The sequence below is a fragment of the Bos indicus x Bos taurus genome, chromosome 8 (genome assembly GCF_003369695.1).
Source record: "Bos indicus x Bos taurus breed Angus x Brahman F1 hybrid chromosome 8, Bos_hybrid_MaternalHap_v2.0, whole genome shotgun sequence".
Classification (NCBI taxonomy): Eukaryota; Metazoa; Chordata; class Mammalia; order Artiodactyla; family Bovidae; genus Bos; species Bos indicus x Bos taurus.
In genome coordinates, this window is record NC_040083.1 from 5,049,906 (window position 1) to 5,068,408 (window position 18,503).

Below are 18,503 nucleotides of genomic sequence, written 5' to 3' on the forward strand. Positions count from 1 at the left end.
AAATTCCATGGACAGAGGATCCTGGTGGGCTACAGTCCATGGGGTCGCAAAGAGTTGGACACTGAACACACATACACACCTCACTTCCACAGGTAGGAAAACTGAAATGACTTAACCGAAGATATAGGACAAGTGAGTAATATGTCTAGAACTCACGTCCTTGATTCTCGACTGCAAATCATTGAAGGCAACTTTTTTAGCACTTAGTTGCTATCCTGAACAATAAATATACTAATGAATGTGTAAGTTCATGGAGCATAGTGAAATCTCTAGTAAAAAAGGGAAAATACATTCAGAAAACTGCTGTACTTAATATCGACAGTAGCAAGACACCAAATTGTAACGAGTATAACTCAACATTTCATTACTGCTTCCCACTGATATCATAAACCTTGGGCAAAATTTGGTATATTTGAAATTATATTAACTTTTCCCGGTCATCAGGGTACCACTTAGTGGATTTTAACAGTAATATTTCCACTGCTAGTCTAGGGTCACCAACCAAAAAAAAAAAAAAGTTAATGGTTCTACAAATGTTTCCTAGTCAAAAAAGAAATGTCTCTTTTATAAAGATACCATAAACCCTCCTGTCAATTCTGTTTAAGTAATACCAAAGCATGTTTAAAATCATTTGAGTAAGGTTTTGAAATGAATCTTAAAACTGTTCATACAAAAGAAATGAAAAATGTTTTTAATTTAAAGGCAACTCCACCATTCGCAGGAATTTCCTTGTATGAGAGTCTAATTTGCTAATCAGATGGATAATATCTTCTTCACAGTGAGCTATGGTTAATTAAATGCTATAACTGAACTATGAAGAAAAAGCAGACCCCTCCAAGGGGCAGTCAACTAGGTCATTACTCGGAGGCAAAGCAACCTAATCATTACCACAAAGTTCAAATTACAGGAATTGATTTGAATATTTAGTGGAGAAATGTCTATTTAGTTCTTTGGCCCATTTTTTTATTGGGTCGTTTATTTTTCTGGAGTTGAGCTGTAGGAGTTGCTTGTATATTTTTGAGATTAGTTGTTTGTCAGTTGCTTCATCTGCTATTATTTTCTCCCATTCTGAAGGCTGTCTTTTCACCTTGCTAATAGTTTCCTTTGATGTGCAGAAGCTTTTAAGGTTAATTAGGTCCCATTTGTTTATTTTTGCTTTTATTTCCAATATTCTGGGAGGTGGGTCATAGAGGATCCTGCTGTGATGTATGTCAGAGAGTGTTTTGCCTATGTTCTCCTCTAGGAGTTTTATAGTTTCTGGTCTTACGTTTAGATCTTTAATCCATTTTGAGTTTATTTTTGTGTATGGTGTTAGAAAGTGGTCTAGTTTCATTCTTTTACAAGTGGTTGACCAGATTTCCCAGCACCACTTGTTAAAGAGATTGTCTTTAATCCATTGTATATTCTTGCCTCCTTTGTCAAAGATAAGGTGTCCATATGTGCGTGGATTTATCTCTGGACTTTCTATTTTATTCCATTGATCAATATTTCTGTCTTTGTGCCAGTACCATACTGTCTTGATAACTGTGGCTTTGTAGTAGAGCCTGAAGTCAGGTAGGTTGATTCCTCCAGTTCCATTCTTCTTTCTCAAGATCGCTTTGGCTATTTGAGGTTTTTTGTATTTCCATACAAATTGTGAAATTATTTGTTCTGGCTCTGTGAAGAATACTGTTGGTAGTTTGATAGGGATTGTGTTGAATCTATAAATTGCTTTGGGTAGTATACTCATTTTCACTATATTGATTCTTCCAATCCATGAACATGGTATATTTCTCCATCTGTTAGTGTCCTCTTTGATTTCTTTCACCAGTGTTTTATAGTTTTCTATATATAGGTCTTTTGTTTCTTTAGGTGGATATATTCCTAAGTATTTTATTCTTTCCATTGCAATGGTGAATGGAATTGTTTCCTTAATTTCTCTTTCTGTTTTCTCATTATTAGTGTATAGGAATGCAAGGGATTTCTGTGTGTTGACATTTCTCCAAAGAAGACATACAGATGGCTAACAAACACATGAAAAGATGCTCAACATCACTCATTATCAGAGAAATGCAAATCAAAACCACTATGAGGTACCATTTCACACCAGTCAGAATGGCTGCGATCCAAAAGTCTACAAATAATAAATGCTGGAGAGGGTGTGGAGAAAAGGGAACCCTCTTACACTGTTGGTGGGAATGCAAACTAGTACAGCCACTATGGAGAACAGTGTGGAGATTCCTTAAAAAACTGGAAATAGAACTGCCTTATGATCCAGCAATCCCACTGCTGGGCATACACACTGAGGAAACCAGAAGGGAAAGAGACACGTGTACCCCAATGTTCATCGCAGCACTGTTTATAATAGCCAAGACATGGAAGCAACCTAGATGTCCATCAGCAGATGAATGGATAAGAAAGCAGTGGTACATATACACAATGGAGTATTACTCAGCCATTAAAAAGAATACATTGGAATCAGTTCTAATGAGGTGGATGAAACTGGAGCCTATTATACAGAGTGAAGTAAGCCAGAAGGAAAAACATAAATACAGTATACTAACGCATATATATGGAATTTAGAAAGATGGTAACAATAACCCGGTGTACGAGACAGCAAAAGAGACACTGATGTATGGAACAGTCTTATGGACTCTGTGGGAGAGGGAGAGGGTGGGAAGATTTGGGAGAGTGGCATTGAAACATGTAAAATATCATGTAGGAAACGAGTTGCCAGTCCAGGTTTGATGCACGATGCTGGATGCTTGGGGCTGGTGCACTGGGACGGCCCAGAGGGATGGTATGGGGAGGGAGGAGGGAGGAGGGTTCGGGATGGGGAACACATGTATACCTGTGGCGGATTCATTTTGATATTTGGCAAAACTAATACAATTATGTAAAGTTTAAAAATAAAATAAAATTAGAAAAAAAGAAAAAAAAAATATTTAGTGGACTCACTGTGGGGTCAAACCCCTTGAGATCAGTGCATTCATACCTGATAGTCTTCTTAGTGTATTAAAATGGACTTTGATGAAAAATACACAGAATCAGAAAACATACAGAGAGGGAAAGGCAACATGTAGAGATGTTCCCACAGGGTTCAGAGAGTCCCCAATAAACTGGAAAGTGTGGAAGCGTCAAGCTCAAGTGGGGACCGTCCTTAGCAGGTGACCAACAACCCTCTGCTTCTGACAACCCTCTGCCTTGGGACGTGTGGGAGGCAAACCTCTTCTAGAAAGAAGTACTTTCTCATAGGCAGCTACAAAGAATTATTCCTCTCTCCCTTGAAAAAATACTAGTTTAGTCCTTGGGGGTCAGAGAGTCAAGCAGAGAATGCAGTTGGATTGTCAAGACGATACCCACAGTGGTACAACTGACAGAAGAGCAGTGAGGTTTGCAGAGATGGATGCACCTAGAGGCTGTCATACACAGTGAAGTAAGTCAGAGAAAAAGAAATACTGTCTATTAACTCATACATTTGAAATCAAGAAAAATGGTACTCATGAACGTATTTGCAGGGTAGGAATAGAGACACAGATGTAGAGAACAAACCTGTGGACTCCAAGCGGTGGACAGAGGTTGGGCTGGGATGAATTGGGAGACTGGGATTGACGAATATACACTATTGATACTTTGTATACAATAGGTTTTTGTGGGTTTTTTTTGCTTTTATTTCCAGTATTCTGGGAGGTGGGTCATAGAGGATCCTGCTGTGATGTATGTCAGAGAGTGTTTTGCCTATGTTCTCCTCTAGGAGTTTTATAGTTTCTGGTCTTACGTTTAGATCTTTAATCCATTTTGAGTTTATTTTTGTGTATGGTGTTAGAAAGTGTTCTAGTTTCATTCTTTTACAAGTGGTTGACCAGATTTCCCAGCACCACTTGTTAAAGAGATTGTCTTTAATCCATTGTATATTCTTGCTTCCTTTGTCAAAGATAAGGTGTCCATATGTGCGTGGATTTATCTCTGGGCTTTCTATTTTGTTCCATTGATCTATATTTCTGTCTTTGTGCCAGTACCATACTGTCTTGATAACTGTGGCTTTGTAATAGAGACATTTGAATCAGTTCTAATGAGGTGGATGAAACTGGAGCCTATTATACAGAGTGAAGTAAGCCAGAAGGAAAAACACCAATACAGTATACTAACGCATATATATGGAATTTAGAAAGATGGTAACAATAACCCTGTGTACGAGACAGCAAAAGAGACACTGATGTATAGAACAGTCTTATGGACTCTGTGGGAGAGGGAGAGGGTGGGAAGATTTGGGAGAATGGCATTGAAACATGTAAAATATCATGTATGAAACGAGATGCCAGTCCAGGTTCGATGCACGATACTGGATGCTTGGGGCTAGTGCACTGGGACGACCCAGAGGGATGGTATGGGGAGGGAGGAGGGAGGAGGGTTCAGGATGGGGAACACATGTATACCTGTGATGGATTCATTTTGATATTTGGCAAAACTAATACAATTATGTAAAGTTTTAAGAATAAAATAAAATTTAAAAAAAATAGGTAACTACTGAGAACTTACTGTATAGTGCAAGGAACTCTATTCAGTGCTCTGTGGTGACCTAAATGGGAAGGAAATTCAAAAAGGGGAGATATGTATGCATGTGGCTGATTCATTTGCTGTACAGCAGAAATTAACACAACATTGCAAAGCAACAGGGCCTGCGTGCTCAGTCATGTCTGACTCTTTGCAACCCCACAGAGTGTAGCCCACCAGGCTCCTCTGTCCATGGGATTCTCCAGGCAAGAATACTGCAGTGGGTTTCCATTTCCTTCTCCAGGGACTCCTCCTTACCCAGGAACTGAACATGACTTTCCCACATCGGTAGGCAGATTCTTTACCACTGAGCCAATATTCCAGGAAAAAAAAAAAAAAAAGGCAATATCATAAATCCTTCCATGAACTGCTATTGTTAGAAATCACAGGAGACTTAATAATAATATTTGCCTTTGATTGCAAACAAGCAGAGACAATTTGAAAGTGAAACTTACAGAATATACAGCATGCTAAGATTCTATTTCAATGAATATCAGACTCTACTTGTTACAAACTCCAGGAAAGCCCTCTTAAGGTTTTACATGTGGGAGGCTAAGAGCAGATGATGTCAATTACTTGAGCACATATCCCACAGAAGGCTACAAAAATACACTTATTTGGCATACAAAAGAATGGAGAGATAAATGTACTTTATCACAGCCAGTAGGAAATGTTTTATTCCATAAATAAGTTATCTCATTTCATTTTGTTTACATTTTTTTAATTAGGCGAAGAAACTTTTCCAATTTTTTTTTTCCAATCTTAGCCAAGTCCAAAATGATTAGGTAGCATCTCATCTGCCTGTCCCTCTCCATATCTAATTTTCATAGTAAATCAGTCACTTTCCACTTCAAATCCAAATCCAGGAACTGAAGTTGTTTGCCAGTTTGCTATTTCCTGGCAGGTGGGGAAATCTGGTTCCTGTTATTTGTGCTAAGTTGCTTCTGTTGTGTCCGACTCTTTGTGACCTCATGGACTGTAGCCCACCAGGCTCCTCTATCCATGGGATTAGCCAGGCAAGAATACTGGAGTGGGTTGCGATGCCCTCCTCCAGGGGATCTTTCCAACCCAGGGACTGAACCCACGTCTCTTACATCTCCTGCTTTGGCAGTCGGGTTCTTTACCACTAAACCCACCAGGGCAGCCCTTCTGTTGATTTGGGAGGTATTTTTCCTTTCCTGTGGTTTTATATGCACTATTTTCAATACAGAGAACACTAGGCAAAGCCTTGCTGGAAGGGCCCTCTTGTTGGCAAAAGCCCATGTGCTGGAACGGTCACCTGACCTGGCCAGAAGGGACCCGGGGCTGATTCCCACCTGGGCACAGGCTGGCCAGGCTACAGCCTGGGGGTCCCAGACCCACAACAACTTTGGGGTGGAGTGCTGGCTGTCCTTGTCCACACAAAAGGCAGTATTTGCATCTTATGGAACATTCTAGAACCGTAGGCTTCCCTGGTGGCTCAGCAGTAAAGAATCCACCTGCCGATGCAGGACATACAGGTTCTATTCCTGGGTTGGGAAAATCCCCTGGAGGAGGAAATGGCCCCCCACTCCAGTCTTCTTGCCTGGAGAATCCCCTGGACAGAGGAGCCTGGCGGGCTACAGTCCATGGGGTTGCAAAGAGTCGGACACAACTGAGCAACTAAACAACAACTGGAACTTGTAAAGCATAGAGACCTCTAGGAAGGAGTCTTCCGAGCCTCTCCCCTCAAGATGAAAGGAGGAGAGAAAGGCCCTCAGCCGGATTTCTCCACGCACGCTGTCCGCACAGACGCCCTGGAGTCAGTCTGCTATAGCTAATGTTCCGTGTCCTTCTGTGTCTGTCTTCTTCTTTCCCAGAACACTTGAAGGAGAAGCTGGAAGAGTACATGGCTCGGTTTTCCAAAGTGAGGATCGTCCGCACCAAGAAAAGGGAAGGGCTGATCCGGACACGACTCCTGGGGGCATCCATGGCCAGAGGCGAGGTCCTGACCTTCCTAGACTCCCACTGTGAGGTCAACGTCAACTGGCTGCCCCCGCTCCTCAGTGAGTGCCCCTCAGCCTCCTGGGGTCTAGGCGGGGGAGGGGGTTTACTTCTATTTAGTCTGCCGTTGACGAAGGCTAGAGACCCCTTTGATGGGGTTTGCAGTGGGAGCCCTGAACACTATTATTAACCATTGCTGGGAAGTATAGGTAACTAGAAAACCACATTGAAATTACCTTTTTAGATAATGCAGTCTAACTTTGGTTCAATAAGGTTTGATTTATTATCTGAGACATTCACTGAGTAGACTAAAAGGAAAAGGTGTTTATTATACTATCTACAAGTACAGTGGGCTTCCCAGGTGGCTCTACTGGTAAAGAACTCACCTGCCAAAACAGGGGATGTAAGAGATGCAGGTTTGATCTCTAGGTTGGGAAGATCTCCTGGAGGAGGCCATGACAACCCATTCCAGTATACTTGCCTGGAAAACCCCATGGACAGAGGAGCCTGGCGGGCTGCAGTATACAGGGTTGCAAAGAGTTGAATACGACTAAAGTGACTTAGCACACATAAGCACAGTATGGTTAAAATGCACACACACACACACATAATGTTTAGTGATTATTACAGGATTGTTAAGAGATGAGAGCTGCCCGTTTTCCTAAGGGAAAAACAAACCTCATTATTCACTGCTGCTGCTGCTGCTGCTAAGTCACTTCAGTCGTGTCCGACTCTGTACGACCCCATAGATGGCAGGCCACCAGGCTCCCCAATCCCTGGGATTCTCCAGGCAAGAATACCAGAGTGGGTTGCCATTTCCTTCTCCAATGCATGAAAGTGAAAAGTGAAAGGGAAGTCACTCAGTCGAGTCCAACTCTTAGCAACCCCATGGACTGCAGCCTACCAGGCTCCTCTATCCATGGGATTTTCCAGGCTACCATCATGTAAAACTCCACATCACTAATAAGTCCACATCACCAACTTTGTCTAGGCCCTGCTGCAATTCTTGAGAGCATCTCTGAACTGACATTTGTTCTGATGCTGCGATGAAAAATGCATTCAGCCCCCAGAATATAGTCATGGTGCAAGCACTCTGACATTTTCTCAGGATTTACAAGGCTCTTCTCCTTTCCACTCTGGCTCCAGCCTAGCTGCCTAAATATATGACCCCTTACATTCACACAGAACCCTTCAAACACACAGAGTTGCCCCCCAGGTGATACATCTTAAATGATCACAAGAAGACTCTCTGACACTTGAACTGTTAAAAACAGCAAGTGCATTCAAACTAGAAAACCTATGTGAAACTGAGTCCAAGCATTACTATTAATATCTCTTTAATTTCACAATGAAGACAGAGATAAAGCCCAGTCGTAGCTAAGGAATAAATTGTAAAATGAGAAAAAATGTGTTTCTAAAAAGTTCTTGGTCTGCACATTGTGTTCCTTTATGTTCCTCCAGATTTCACTAAATCAACTTTTATTGTAAATATATCCCTGGTCTTGGAGCTAAAGCAAGTAACAACCGCCTTCACAATAGCTGCCTCAGGAAGAATCGCTTGCTATTGACAACTGTGCAGGATTTCAGGCGGAACTGGCAAAGCTCCATTAGTAAAAGATGCGGGGGGCGGGGGGTGGAAATCAACTGAAACTGTGTTGGATTTGAAACAGGAAATGATCAGCCGGTAAGGCCCCACCATATCTCAGATCCACCCCCTCTCCGACAGACAACGGCCTGGCCACCCTAATCCACAGGGATGTTTCTATGCTCCTAATGGTCAGAGACTCTTCTGAGCCTTTAATTAAAAGTACCTTGTCCAAGGACATAGCAATTTAAAGTTTCATCAGTAGCCCTGAGCTTCCCTTAAACTGAATTTGGCCTGTAAGGTGTTGAATAGGCAAGGAAGTCAGCACAAGGGCTAATTATTTATGAACCAAAGCAATCCCTAAAAGCCAATGATCAAGGCCCTGATTGTTCCTATGCATCTAAAAAGAGGAGGGGAAAGGGAAAAGACAGAAAATAAAGAGAAACCCATTTTTCCCTTTAAAGCATTTCATTTCCTATAGGCCTGATGGTTAAGACATGATCTGAGCTCAGGATTGCTATCTTTTTTTATTTTCCTCTATCACTGCCTTGATACATCTTTCAAAATGAAAAAAAAAATTTTAAAGAAACAGGTGGAGTCACACGGTTTGGTTCATTTTTCACTCCGGGATTATACCTGGATTTCAATTTCCCATTAAGAGTCTATTTGTTTGATCCCAGGAAATTGAAATGTAGGCACAATCCTTAGACAAAAAAGTAGTCAAACTGCCTTCACTGTGAGCAAGAGCGGCTGGATGAGAGCTGAGAGGAAATTTGACAGGAAAGCTGACAGTTAATTTAACAGACTCATTCTCTTTGGGTCACCTTGGGACTCCTTGTTGGTCAAGGAACTTGTTAAGTCAACCTGATTCTGAATTGGATTGAAGAACATCACTGAAACCTTAATACTCATGCAGCAGCAGAGCTGATAGAAGAAATATTTTGGACACAGCAGTGAAGGTCTCCTCTGTCAAAGACATCTCTGGGAAAAGACCACTTAGTGAAAGATAAAACCTACTCTAAGACTTTCCCAGGTGAAAAAGGGTGCGTAGACAGCCCTTGGTGGGGACTGATCCGAAGGTGCTGGGGGTGGGAGGCGGGGTCTCTCTGCCTCCTAAATAACTAAATAAGATGAAGGTGACCTTAGGCTCTCTGAGGCCTCCTGGGACCACACTAGCTAAGACTGCAACCCCTTTTCTAACACATAAATAAAGACAAGGACCCGAACATAATAAGCTAAAAAATTAAAAATAAAACAAAATCACAACCTTCTCCACATGCCACATTCGCCTTGCTGCTGCTGCTGCTAAGTCGCTTCAGTCATGTCCGACTCTGTGCGACCCCATAGACGGCAGCCCACCAGGCTCCCCCATCCCTGGGATTCTCCAGGCAAGAACACTGGAGTGGGTTGCCATTTCCTTCTCCAACATTAGCCTTACCCTGTTTTATTTTCTTTCTATCACATTTAAGACCATCTAGCATACTATATCTGGAAAAGGCAATGGCACCCCACCCCAGTACTTTTGCCTGGAAAATCCCACGGATGGAGGAGCCTGGTAGGCTGCAGTCCATGGGGTCGCTACAGTCAGACACAACTGAGCGACTTCACTTTCACTTTTCACTTTCATGCATTGGAGAAGGAAATGGAAACCCACTCCAGTGTTCTTGCCTGGAGAATCCCAGGGACGGGGAAGCCTGGTGGGCTGCCGTCTATGGGGTCGCACAGAGTCGGACACGACTGAAGCAACTTAGCAGCAGCAGCAGCAGCAGCATACTATATGAGGCATCTCTAGTGGCTCAAACAGTAAAGAATCTGCCTGCCAATGCAGGAGATTTGGGTTTGATCCCTCAGATGAGATGGTCCACTAGAGAAGTAAATGGCTACCCACTCCAGTATTCCTGCCTGGAGAATTCCATGGACAGAGGAGCCTGGTGGGCTCCAGTCCATGAGGTCGCAAAGAGTCAGACACGACTCAGCAACTAAGCACAGCGCAGCACACTAAATAATTGAGTGATCTACTGTGCCTATGGATTCTCTTTAGTCCATTCATGAAGACAGGGGTTTTTGTGGTTGTGGCTCACTGCTGGCTCCCCTAGAACCATGTAAAGTGACAGGCATGCAGTTTCTACTCAATGAATAACTACTAAACTATGAATGAATTAATGAACAAATCCATGAGTGAATGGAAGGCATGTCGATCTGGAGGGGAGGTTTTCCACAGGATCCTGTGATCCCCACATCCTCCTCATTACTGTCATCAGGATAATGACATGGAAACTGTCAGACCTCATTATTTCTCCATGATGCCTTTCCTCTTTTAAAGATATTTAACTGTGCTTTATTCCTCATGCCACATCCAGAGGTCTCTCAAAGAACCAGAAAGCAGATGTTGACACTTAGAAGCTCAAGCCCTCTGGTAGTGTTAGCTGTTATAACAAAATATTGAAGAAATGCACATTGTGGAGAAGACAATACTTCACATGACGCTCTTGTAGGTGAACCAGAGTACATGTGTGTGCGCTTTCCAGCGCTGGCCGTCCACGTCTGGCATAATAACAACTACCAGGGAGGATCTGGGACTGGAACTGGAGAATAAGTCTCCTTTCTGCCTCAGAGAAGCACCACGGCAACTGGACGGACCCCAGGCTTTAGGACTGGACCGTTAAGCGGAGCTTGCATCCTAGTGTGTGTTCTCAAAATACAAGCAAACTTGGACAAGTTACTTAACTTCTTTGCACCCAGTTTCCTCATGTGTAAATTGGGAATAATAATTAGAGCCACCTCACAGGGTTGCCAGGAGGATTAGAAACAGCAGGAGTTGCGCTGACATATATACCCTATCATGTGGTGGCTCAGTGTTAAAGGAGCTGCCTGTGATATAGGAGACACCAGTTCAGTTCCTGGGGTTGAGAAGATCCCCCCGAGGAGGAAATGGCAACCCATTCCAGTATTCTTGCCTAGAGAATCCCATGGACAGAGGAGACAGGCTGGCTATAGTCCGTGGAGTTGCAATGAGTCAGACACAACCGAGCAGCTGAGCACACGTGCATCTATACAATAGACAGCTGGTGGGAAGCTGCAGGCCAGCGCAGGGAGCTCAGCTTGTGCTCTGTGATGACCTAGACGGGTGGGATGAGGAGGTGGGAGGCAGGAGCAAGAGGGTAGGAATACATGTATATATAGAGAGAGCTGGTTCACCTAGTCGTACAGCAGAAACCAATGCAACATTGTAAAGCAATTATTCTCCAATTTAAAAAAGGAAAAGAAACAGCATAAGTATATTAGTAGTTGCTCAAGAATTTAATAGTAGCAGCAGTTAACACATCACCTAATATATTTTTGGATATGATGAGAGAAGAGTGAATTTATGAACATAGTGGAGAAGGAGAGGGTGGGAAGAGCTGAGAGAGTAGCACTGAAACATACATCACTATACGTAAAAGAGAGAGCCAGCTGGAATTTGCTGTACGACACAGGGAGCTCAAATGCAGTGCTCTGTGACAACCTAGAGGCGTGGGACAGAGTAGAAGGTGGGAGGGAGGCGCACGACAGAGGGGCATATGCATACCTAGATGGTCATTCACGCTGACCTATGGCATAAACCAACATAATATAAGGCAACTGTCCTCCAATTAAAAATGAATAAATGTATTAAATAAAAAATGTACAGCTTTGATGAACAAAGTCTATATTAAAGAACAATAGCAACAACAGCAGGGCAAATCTAGGACTTGGTGAAATCTCAGGCAAGCCTGAGAGCAAAGGATTCTGTGTGTCATTTCCCAGAATCTGGGGGGACAGGAGAGGACCAGCCATCAGGGCCACTGTGAGATTAGATGATAAAAACCATGAAGTTAAATATTTACATCCTGGACCCTCCAGAAAGCAGGCCAGTATTCTCTCAGCAGGCTCTAGCCGCATGCTTAAAGGAACACAGGGAGTGTTTATACCCCATGCATGGTGGAGGCACCATGAAATGACAGATTGGGGACAAGTCAGAGCAGAAATGTGACAGAGGGAGAGTTAAATGGACTTCTCCAGGTCTCTCTGGGACATCACTTTCTTAAAAGTAAGCACCACAACACTAATTGCACCTGATCAAGGTCCCATCACGTCACGCCCAGCATACAGAGATATTGCAAAGTGCTCTGAAGACCACAGGGAACCAGGCTTCAAGGGCGATGGGTGAGGAAGGGCTTTTGCAGAAAAGCGAGGGATGACCTAAGCAGGCATATCACGTCCTGCTCTGTGCTTCCGCTTTTCAGACCAAATTGCACTGAACCACAAGACCATTGTTTGCCCCATGATCGACGTCATCGACCACAATCACTTTGGGTACGAGGCGCAAGCCGGGGACGCCATGCGTGGTGCCTTTGACTGGGAAATGTATTACAAGAGGATCCCCATCCCGCCAGAGCTGCAGCGGGCGGACCCCAGTGACCCTTTCGAGTGAGTAGCAGCCTGGGGACCTGATGGGGAGGCGGTAGGTGACTGGGGCATGTGTGTGTCAACTGGAGATGCACCAGGACAATTATCTCTAATGAAATGGAATAAAACAGGTGGCAAAGGTATGCAAGACATTGGGGAAAGGTCAGACTTACAAGGTATAAAAAATCATAAGGTGGCCAGAGTACATTCTCCAACTTTCTAAGCATGAGAGGGCATGTGCAATGTGGAATCAGGAAAAAGCAGAGTTCACAGCAAATGCAAAGAGAAGGGAGGCATAGCCCCTTTCAGATATTCTCTTAGAGCTTCTCTTTCCATTTTCAGTTCCCTCTCTTCTTTCCTGTTGTTGTTGTCTAGTCATTAAGTCTTGTCCAGACTCTGTGACCCCAGGGACTGCAGCACACCAGGCTCCTCTGTCCCTCACTATCTCCCAGAGTTTGCTCAAACTCATGTCCATCGAGTCGGTGACACCATCCAACCATCTCATTCTCTGTTGTCCCCTTCTCCTGCCCTCAATCTTTCCCAGCATCAGAGTCTTTTCCAGTGAGTTGGCTCTTCTTATTGGGTGGCCAAAGTATTGGAGCTTCAGCTTCAGTGTTAGTCCTTCCAATGAATATTCAGGGTTGATTTCCTTTAGGATTGACTGCTTTGATCTTCTTGCAGTCCAAGGGACTCTCAAGAGTCTTCTCCAGCACCACAATTTGAAAGCATCAATTCCTCTGTTCTTTGTGCTTTTCCCTAAAGCGGGAGTCCCCAGCCCCTGGGACAGGAATGAATACTGGTTCATGACCTGGTAGGAACTGGGTCACACAGCAGGAGGTGAGCAGTGGGCAGGTGAGGGAGGCTTCATCTGTATTTACAGCTGCTCCTCATCACCAGCATTGCCACCTGAGATCACAAATGATGGTGGCCTTAAAACTATGTTTGACACCACTTCAGATCACAATACTTCCTGGATTAAAGTCTAGGTGGAATATTCTAGGTTGCCACAAAAGCACCATTTCCAAAATCCTATCTTTGTGAAGCAGGGTTTCTGCAGGGACAGCAACCAAATGACAATTCGGAGTAGACTGGACATAAGCATATACTTCGCCTCTCACTGTCTCCCGTCACCCCTAGATGGGACTGTCTAGTTGCAGGAAAACAAGCTCAAGGTCCCCACTGATTCTGCCTTATGGTGAGTTGTATAATTGTCTCATTATATATCACAATAATAACAGAAATAAAGTGTACAATAAATGTAATGCACTTGAATCATCCCAAAACTATCCTCTTCTGGGTCTGTGGAAAAGTTGTTTCTCATGAAATGAATCCATGGTTCCAAAAACCTTGGGGGTCACTGCCCTAAAGAATTATTTAAATGAACTACTCTACTTTTGTTTACAGTATAAGGGAATGATATGAAATATGCAGACGGTAAAGAATCTGCCTGCAATGCAGGAGACTCGGGTTCTATTCCTGGGTCCTGAGGATCCCTTGGAGAAGGAAATGACAACCCACTCCAGTACTCTTCCCTGGAAAAAAAAAAAAAATCCCATGGACAGAGGAGCCTGGTGGGCCACCATCCAGGGGTGGCAAAGAGTCAGAGATGACTTAGTGACTATCACTTTCACTTTTACTTTTTTCCATCTCTGCTGGGAACTGCTTCTGTATAAAGGAAGGTCATGTTTCTGAGCAGCCGCTCCCAGAACTTAAACTTGGGGAACTCAATCCAAATGACAGATCCAGAGTAGAGCATCTACTATATATATACATACACATACCATGGATACATCTTCTTGATCCATTTATCTATTGATGGACACTTAGGTTGCTTCCATATCTTGGCTATTATACATAATGCTGCTGTGAACACTGGACAATTGGTGCTTTTGTTTGCCTGTTTGTTTTTAATATATACCCAGGAGTGGAACTGCCAGTTCGTGTGGAAGTTCTATTTTTAGTTTTTTGAGAAAGCCCCACACAGCTTTCTGCAGTGACTGTACCAATTTACATTCCCACCAATGGTGTACAAGCAAGCGTTTGCTTTTCTCCACACCTTTGTCAACATTTGTTAATCGTGGTCTTTTTTGATTATGGCCACTCTGACAGATATGAAGTGATATCTCACTGTGGTTTTAATTTGCATTTCCCTGACAATTAGTGATGTTGAGCATCTTTACATGTGTATGTTGGCCATCTGTATTTCCTCTGTTGAGAAATGCTTATTAGGGTCTTCTGCCCACTTTTTAAATTTAGGGGTTTTTTTATGTTGATTTGTATGATTCTCTAAAACCATATACAAAAATAAACTCAATAAATGCCAAAATAAAGAACTCGTAGTGTCCAGCTTCACAAGCAAATACTTAGTAATGCCTGAGGCAAGCAATACAATTAATGTGGTAAATCTCACATTTGTTATGATCAGTTTTCACACTGCTTGTAAGTGCTAATAATAAGAGACAGACATGGCCCATATCAAATAAATAAATAAACTCAAATGGATTAAAAACCTAAATGTAAGACTATAAAACTGTAGACTATAAAATTCCTAGAGGAAAACATAGGCAGAACACCCTTTGATATAAATCGCAGCAATTTTTTTTAGATCCATTTCCTAAAGCAAAGGAAATAAAAGCAAAGATAAACAGATGGAAACTACTTAAAAGTTTTTCTGCACAGCAAAAAAAAAATCAACAAAATGAAAAGACAACCAACAGAATGGGATAAAATATTTGCAGGTGATATGACCAGTAAGGGGTTAATATCCAAAATATATAAACAGCTCACACAATTTAACATCAAAAAAATAAATACTGTCTTTTCATCAAAATATGGGCTATAAACATTTGCAGTAGAGAAACTCACAAGTATAAAACTGACTTCTGTGACACTCAAGCTTTAAATTACAGTAAACATTTGATAAATGTCAGGAAAATGGTTCCTCTAATTCTAACAGTCTCTAGAAAGGTAAGCTCTTGGGAGGACAAGGGGGATCTCAAGAGACATTAGCCTGAAAAAAAGCTAATTTTATTATTTTAAAAAAAGCTATCTATTGTAATAGAAATGTAATATCTATGAAGCACACTCATTAAGTATCCAGAATTTCTGAAAGACGCCTCTTCAGACTCCTAAATTATTAGTTTTGGAAAAGAATTAATGAAGCCCTTTGTTACTCTTCCAAATACTCCAGCCAATATTTCAAGGATATTGAAAACTACCAGGGAAGTTTTTCAGTAATCCAAGAGAAGAAGTTTCTAGGAGATGATCTTTACACGTCCATGAAGATAACCATCTGAAAGTCTTAGCAACAGGACTTAGGTTGGGTTTCAAAGCCAAGTGGGTGTGGGAGAATACCAAAAAAATTAAACCCTTTAACACAGTGGATCCTAAAAGACGCTTTCTTCTTGGAAGAAAAGCTATGACAAACCTAGACAGCATATTAAAAAGCAGAGGCATCATTTTGTCAACAAAGATCCAAACAGTCAAAGCTATGGTTTTTCTAGTGGTCATGTACAGATGTGAGAATTGAACCAGAAAGAAGGCTGAGCCAGGAAGAACTGATGCTTTCAAACTGTGCTGGAGAAGACATTTGAGAATCCCTTGGACTGCAAAGAGATCAAAGAAGTCGATCCTAAAGGAAATCAACCCTGAATATTCATTGGAAGGACGGATGCTGAAGCTGAAGCTCCAATACTTTGGCCACCTGATGCGAAGCACTGACTCATTGGAAAAGATCCTGATGCTGGGAAAGATCAAGGACAGGAGGAGAAAGGGGTGACAGAGGATAAGGTGGTTGGATAGTTGGATGGCATCACTGACTCAATGGATATGAGTTTCAGCTGACTCCGGGAGATAGTGAAGGACAGGGAAGCCTGGTGTGCTGCAGTCCATGGGGTCACAAAGAGTTGGCCATGACTTACTGACTGAGCAACAACAACAAACACAGGGGAACTCTTGGTAGATGGCCGCTGATGGTAGAATAGCCATGGCCTAGTTGCTACCGCTCAAGGTTGCTGTGTTCAGGGCAAGGATTCATCCGAGATGACTTTTCCAACAGATACTGTAATCATGGTTGGGTTATAATGTATTTCATTAATACTTTACTTCCACTGAAATAGCAAATGGGGCCCCTGCTTTCTGCAGACATGGGATCAAGATACTACCAAAGGAATTTCAATTCGTGAAAATTCTTAAAGTATTCTCAGTCCTTGCACTGACAATTAAAATTTCGTTAGGCAGACCCCAGCTATGGCCATGACAGTATCAGGCCTGTTGCTTAACCCCAGAGCTGGCAGAGTTGCTAACTTTTGGAATTAAATAACTCTCGATCTTGTCACATACTTAGATGGTTGCCATCCTGTCAAAAGTGGGATTCTGTCAAATGTAAGCCCGCCTTTCTGCTTGAAGTCGCTTTGATTCCTGGGAAGGAGGGCACTTCATCCTTTTGCAATAACCATAGCTTCTAGGAGTGTCCACTTTGATCTTGGAAACTGCATTTGCCTCCCTGATAATAAGTAAATGCTTAGTTACCCACGCAGCTCTGAGCAGTGTGTCTGCAATCCCATTATCTCGGTGGCCAAGTGAATGTATGAATAAACAGACATGCTTTCGGCAAACACTCCCTTCTCTAGATGTAAAAGCTTTAAGACATACAGAAGAAACATGGTCTATCTACACATCTCTCAAGTCTTTCATGTTTTCTGTTGGCTACTGTGAGGATTTACTGGGGACGGGGGTCAGTGGAGACAGGCAGAAAAGTCAGGAAGAAAGGAACTGAAGAGTTAGATGGAAATGCAGTTCAAATTCCAAGACCTTTCTGATAAAATATATGCAAAGCTTATCTTCTGAATAAGTGGATGAAATTTCCTAAATGACAATATCTGAATTCTCTCACTGATTCTACCATTACTGGAGTCTTCTCCAACTAGCAATTGCAGTGGTATTTTTCAACCTGTAAATCATGTGAAATTACTGTGGCATGAACAGTATTTAACAATGAATTAACTGAACTGAATTGAAAATTTCAGAGTATTATATCAGTACATAAGTATAGGGATTGTCTCAGATATGTGATTTTGTGTAATGCATATATGATTCTGGGTCATGGTATAAATGGTATTTATTAATATAGGTTATGAAAAAAGATGTCCTTTTCATTATAAGGGACTGGAATGCAAAAGTAGGAAGTCAAGAATCACCTGGGGTAATAGGCAAATTTGGCCTTGGAATACAGAATGAAGCAGGGCAAAAGCTAATATAGTTTTGCCAGGAGAAACGCACTGGTCATAGTAAACACCCTCTTCCAACAACACAAGAGAAGACTCTATACATGGACATCACCAGATGGCCAACACCGAAATCAGATTGATTATATTCTTTGGCACAGCAGCCAAAGATGGAGAAGCTCTATACAGTCAGCAAAAACAAGTCTGGGAGCTGACTGTGGCTCAGATCTTGAACTCCTTATTGTCAAATTCAGACTTAAATTGAAGAAAGTAGGGAAAACCACTAGACCATTCAGGTATGACCTAAATCAAACCCCTTATAATTATACAGTGGAAGTGAGAAATAGATTTAAGGGACTAGATCTGATAGATAGAGTGCCTGATGAACTATGGACGGAGGTTCGTGACATTGTACAGGAGACAGGGATCGAGACCATCCCCATGGAAAAGAAATGCAAAAAAGCCAAATGGCTGTCTGAGGAGGCCTTACAAATAGCTGTGGAAAAAAAGGTAAAGATATAAGCATCTGAATGCAGAGTTCCAAAGAATAGCAAGGAGACATAAGAAAGCCTTCCTCTGCGATCAGTGCAAAGAAATAGAGGGAAACAACAGAATGGGAAAGACTAGAGATCTCTTCCAGAAAATTAGAGATACCAAGGGAACATTTCATGCAAAGATAGGCTCGATAAAGGACAGAAATGATAGGGAGCTAACAGAAGCAGAAGATATTAAGAAGAGGTGGCAAGAATACACAGAAGAACTGTACAAAA

The 18,503-nt window shown here is 42.3% G+C and overlaps 1 protein-coding gene across 1 annotated transcript in view; it reads left to right on the forward strand.

The window, feature by feature from the left end:
• Nucleotides 1-18,503, forward strand: part of GALNTL6 (polypeptide N-acetylgalactosaminyltransferase like 6) — a 1,496,983-nt gene that overhangs the window by 1,249,818 nt on the left and 228,662 nt on the right. Inside the window, exons 5-6 of the mRNA XM_027548944.1 lie at nucleotides 6,372-6,557; nucleotides 12,346-12,529. Coding sequence (XP_027404745.1) covers nucleotides 6,372-6,557; nucleotides 12,346-12,529 — 370 coding nt within the window. The remainder of the gene's footprint in view (nucleotides 1-6,371; nucleotides 6,558-12,345; nucleotides 12,530-18,503) is intronic.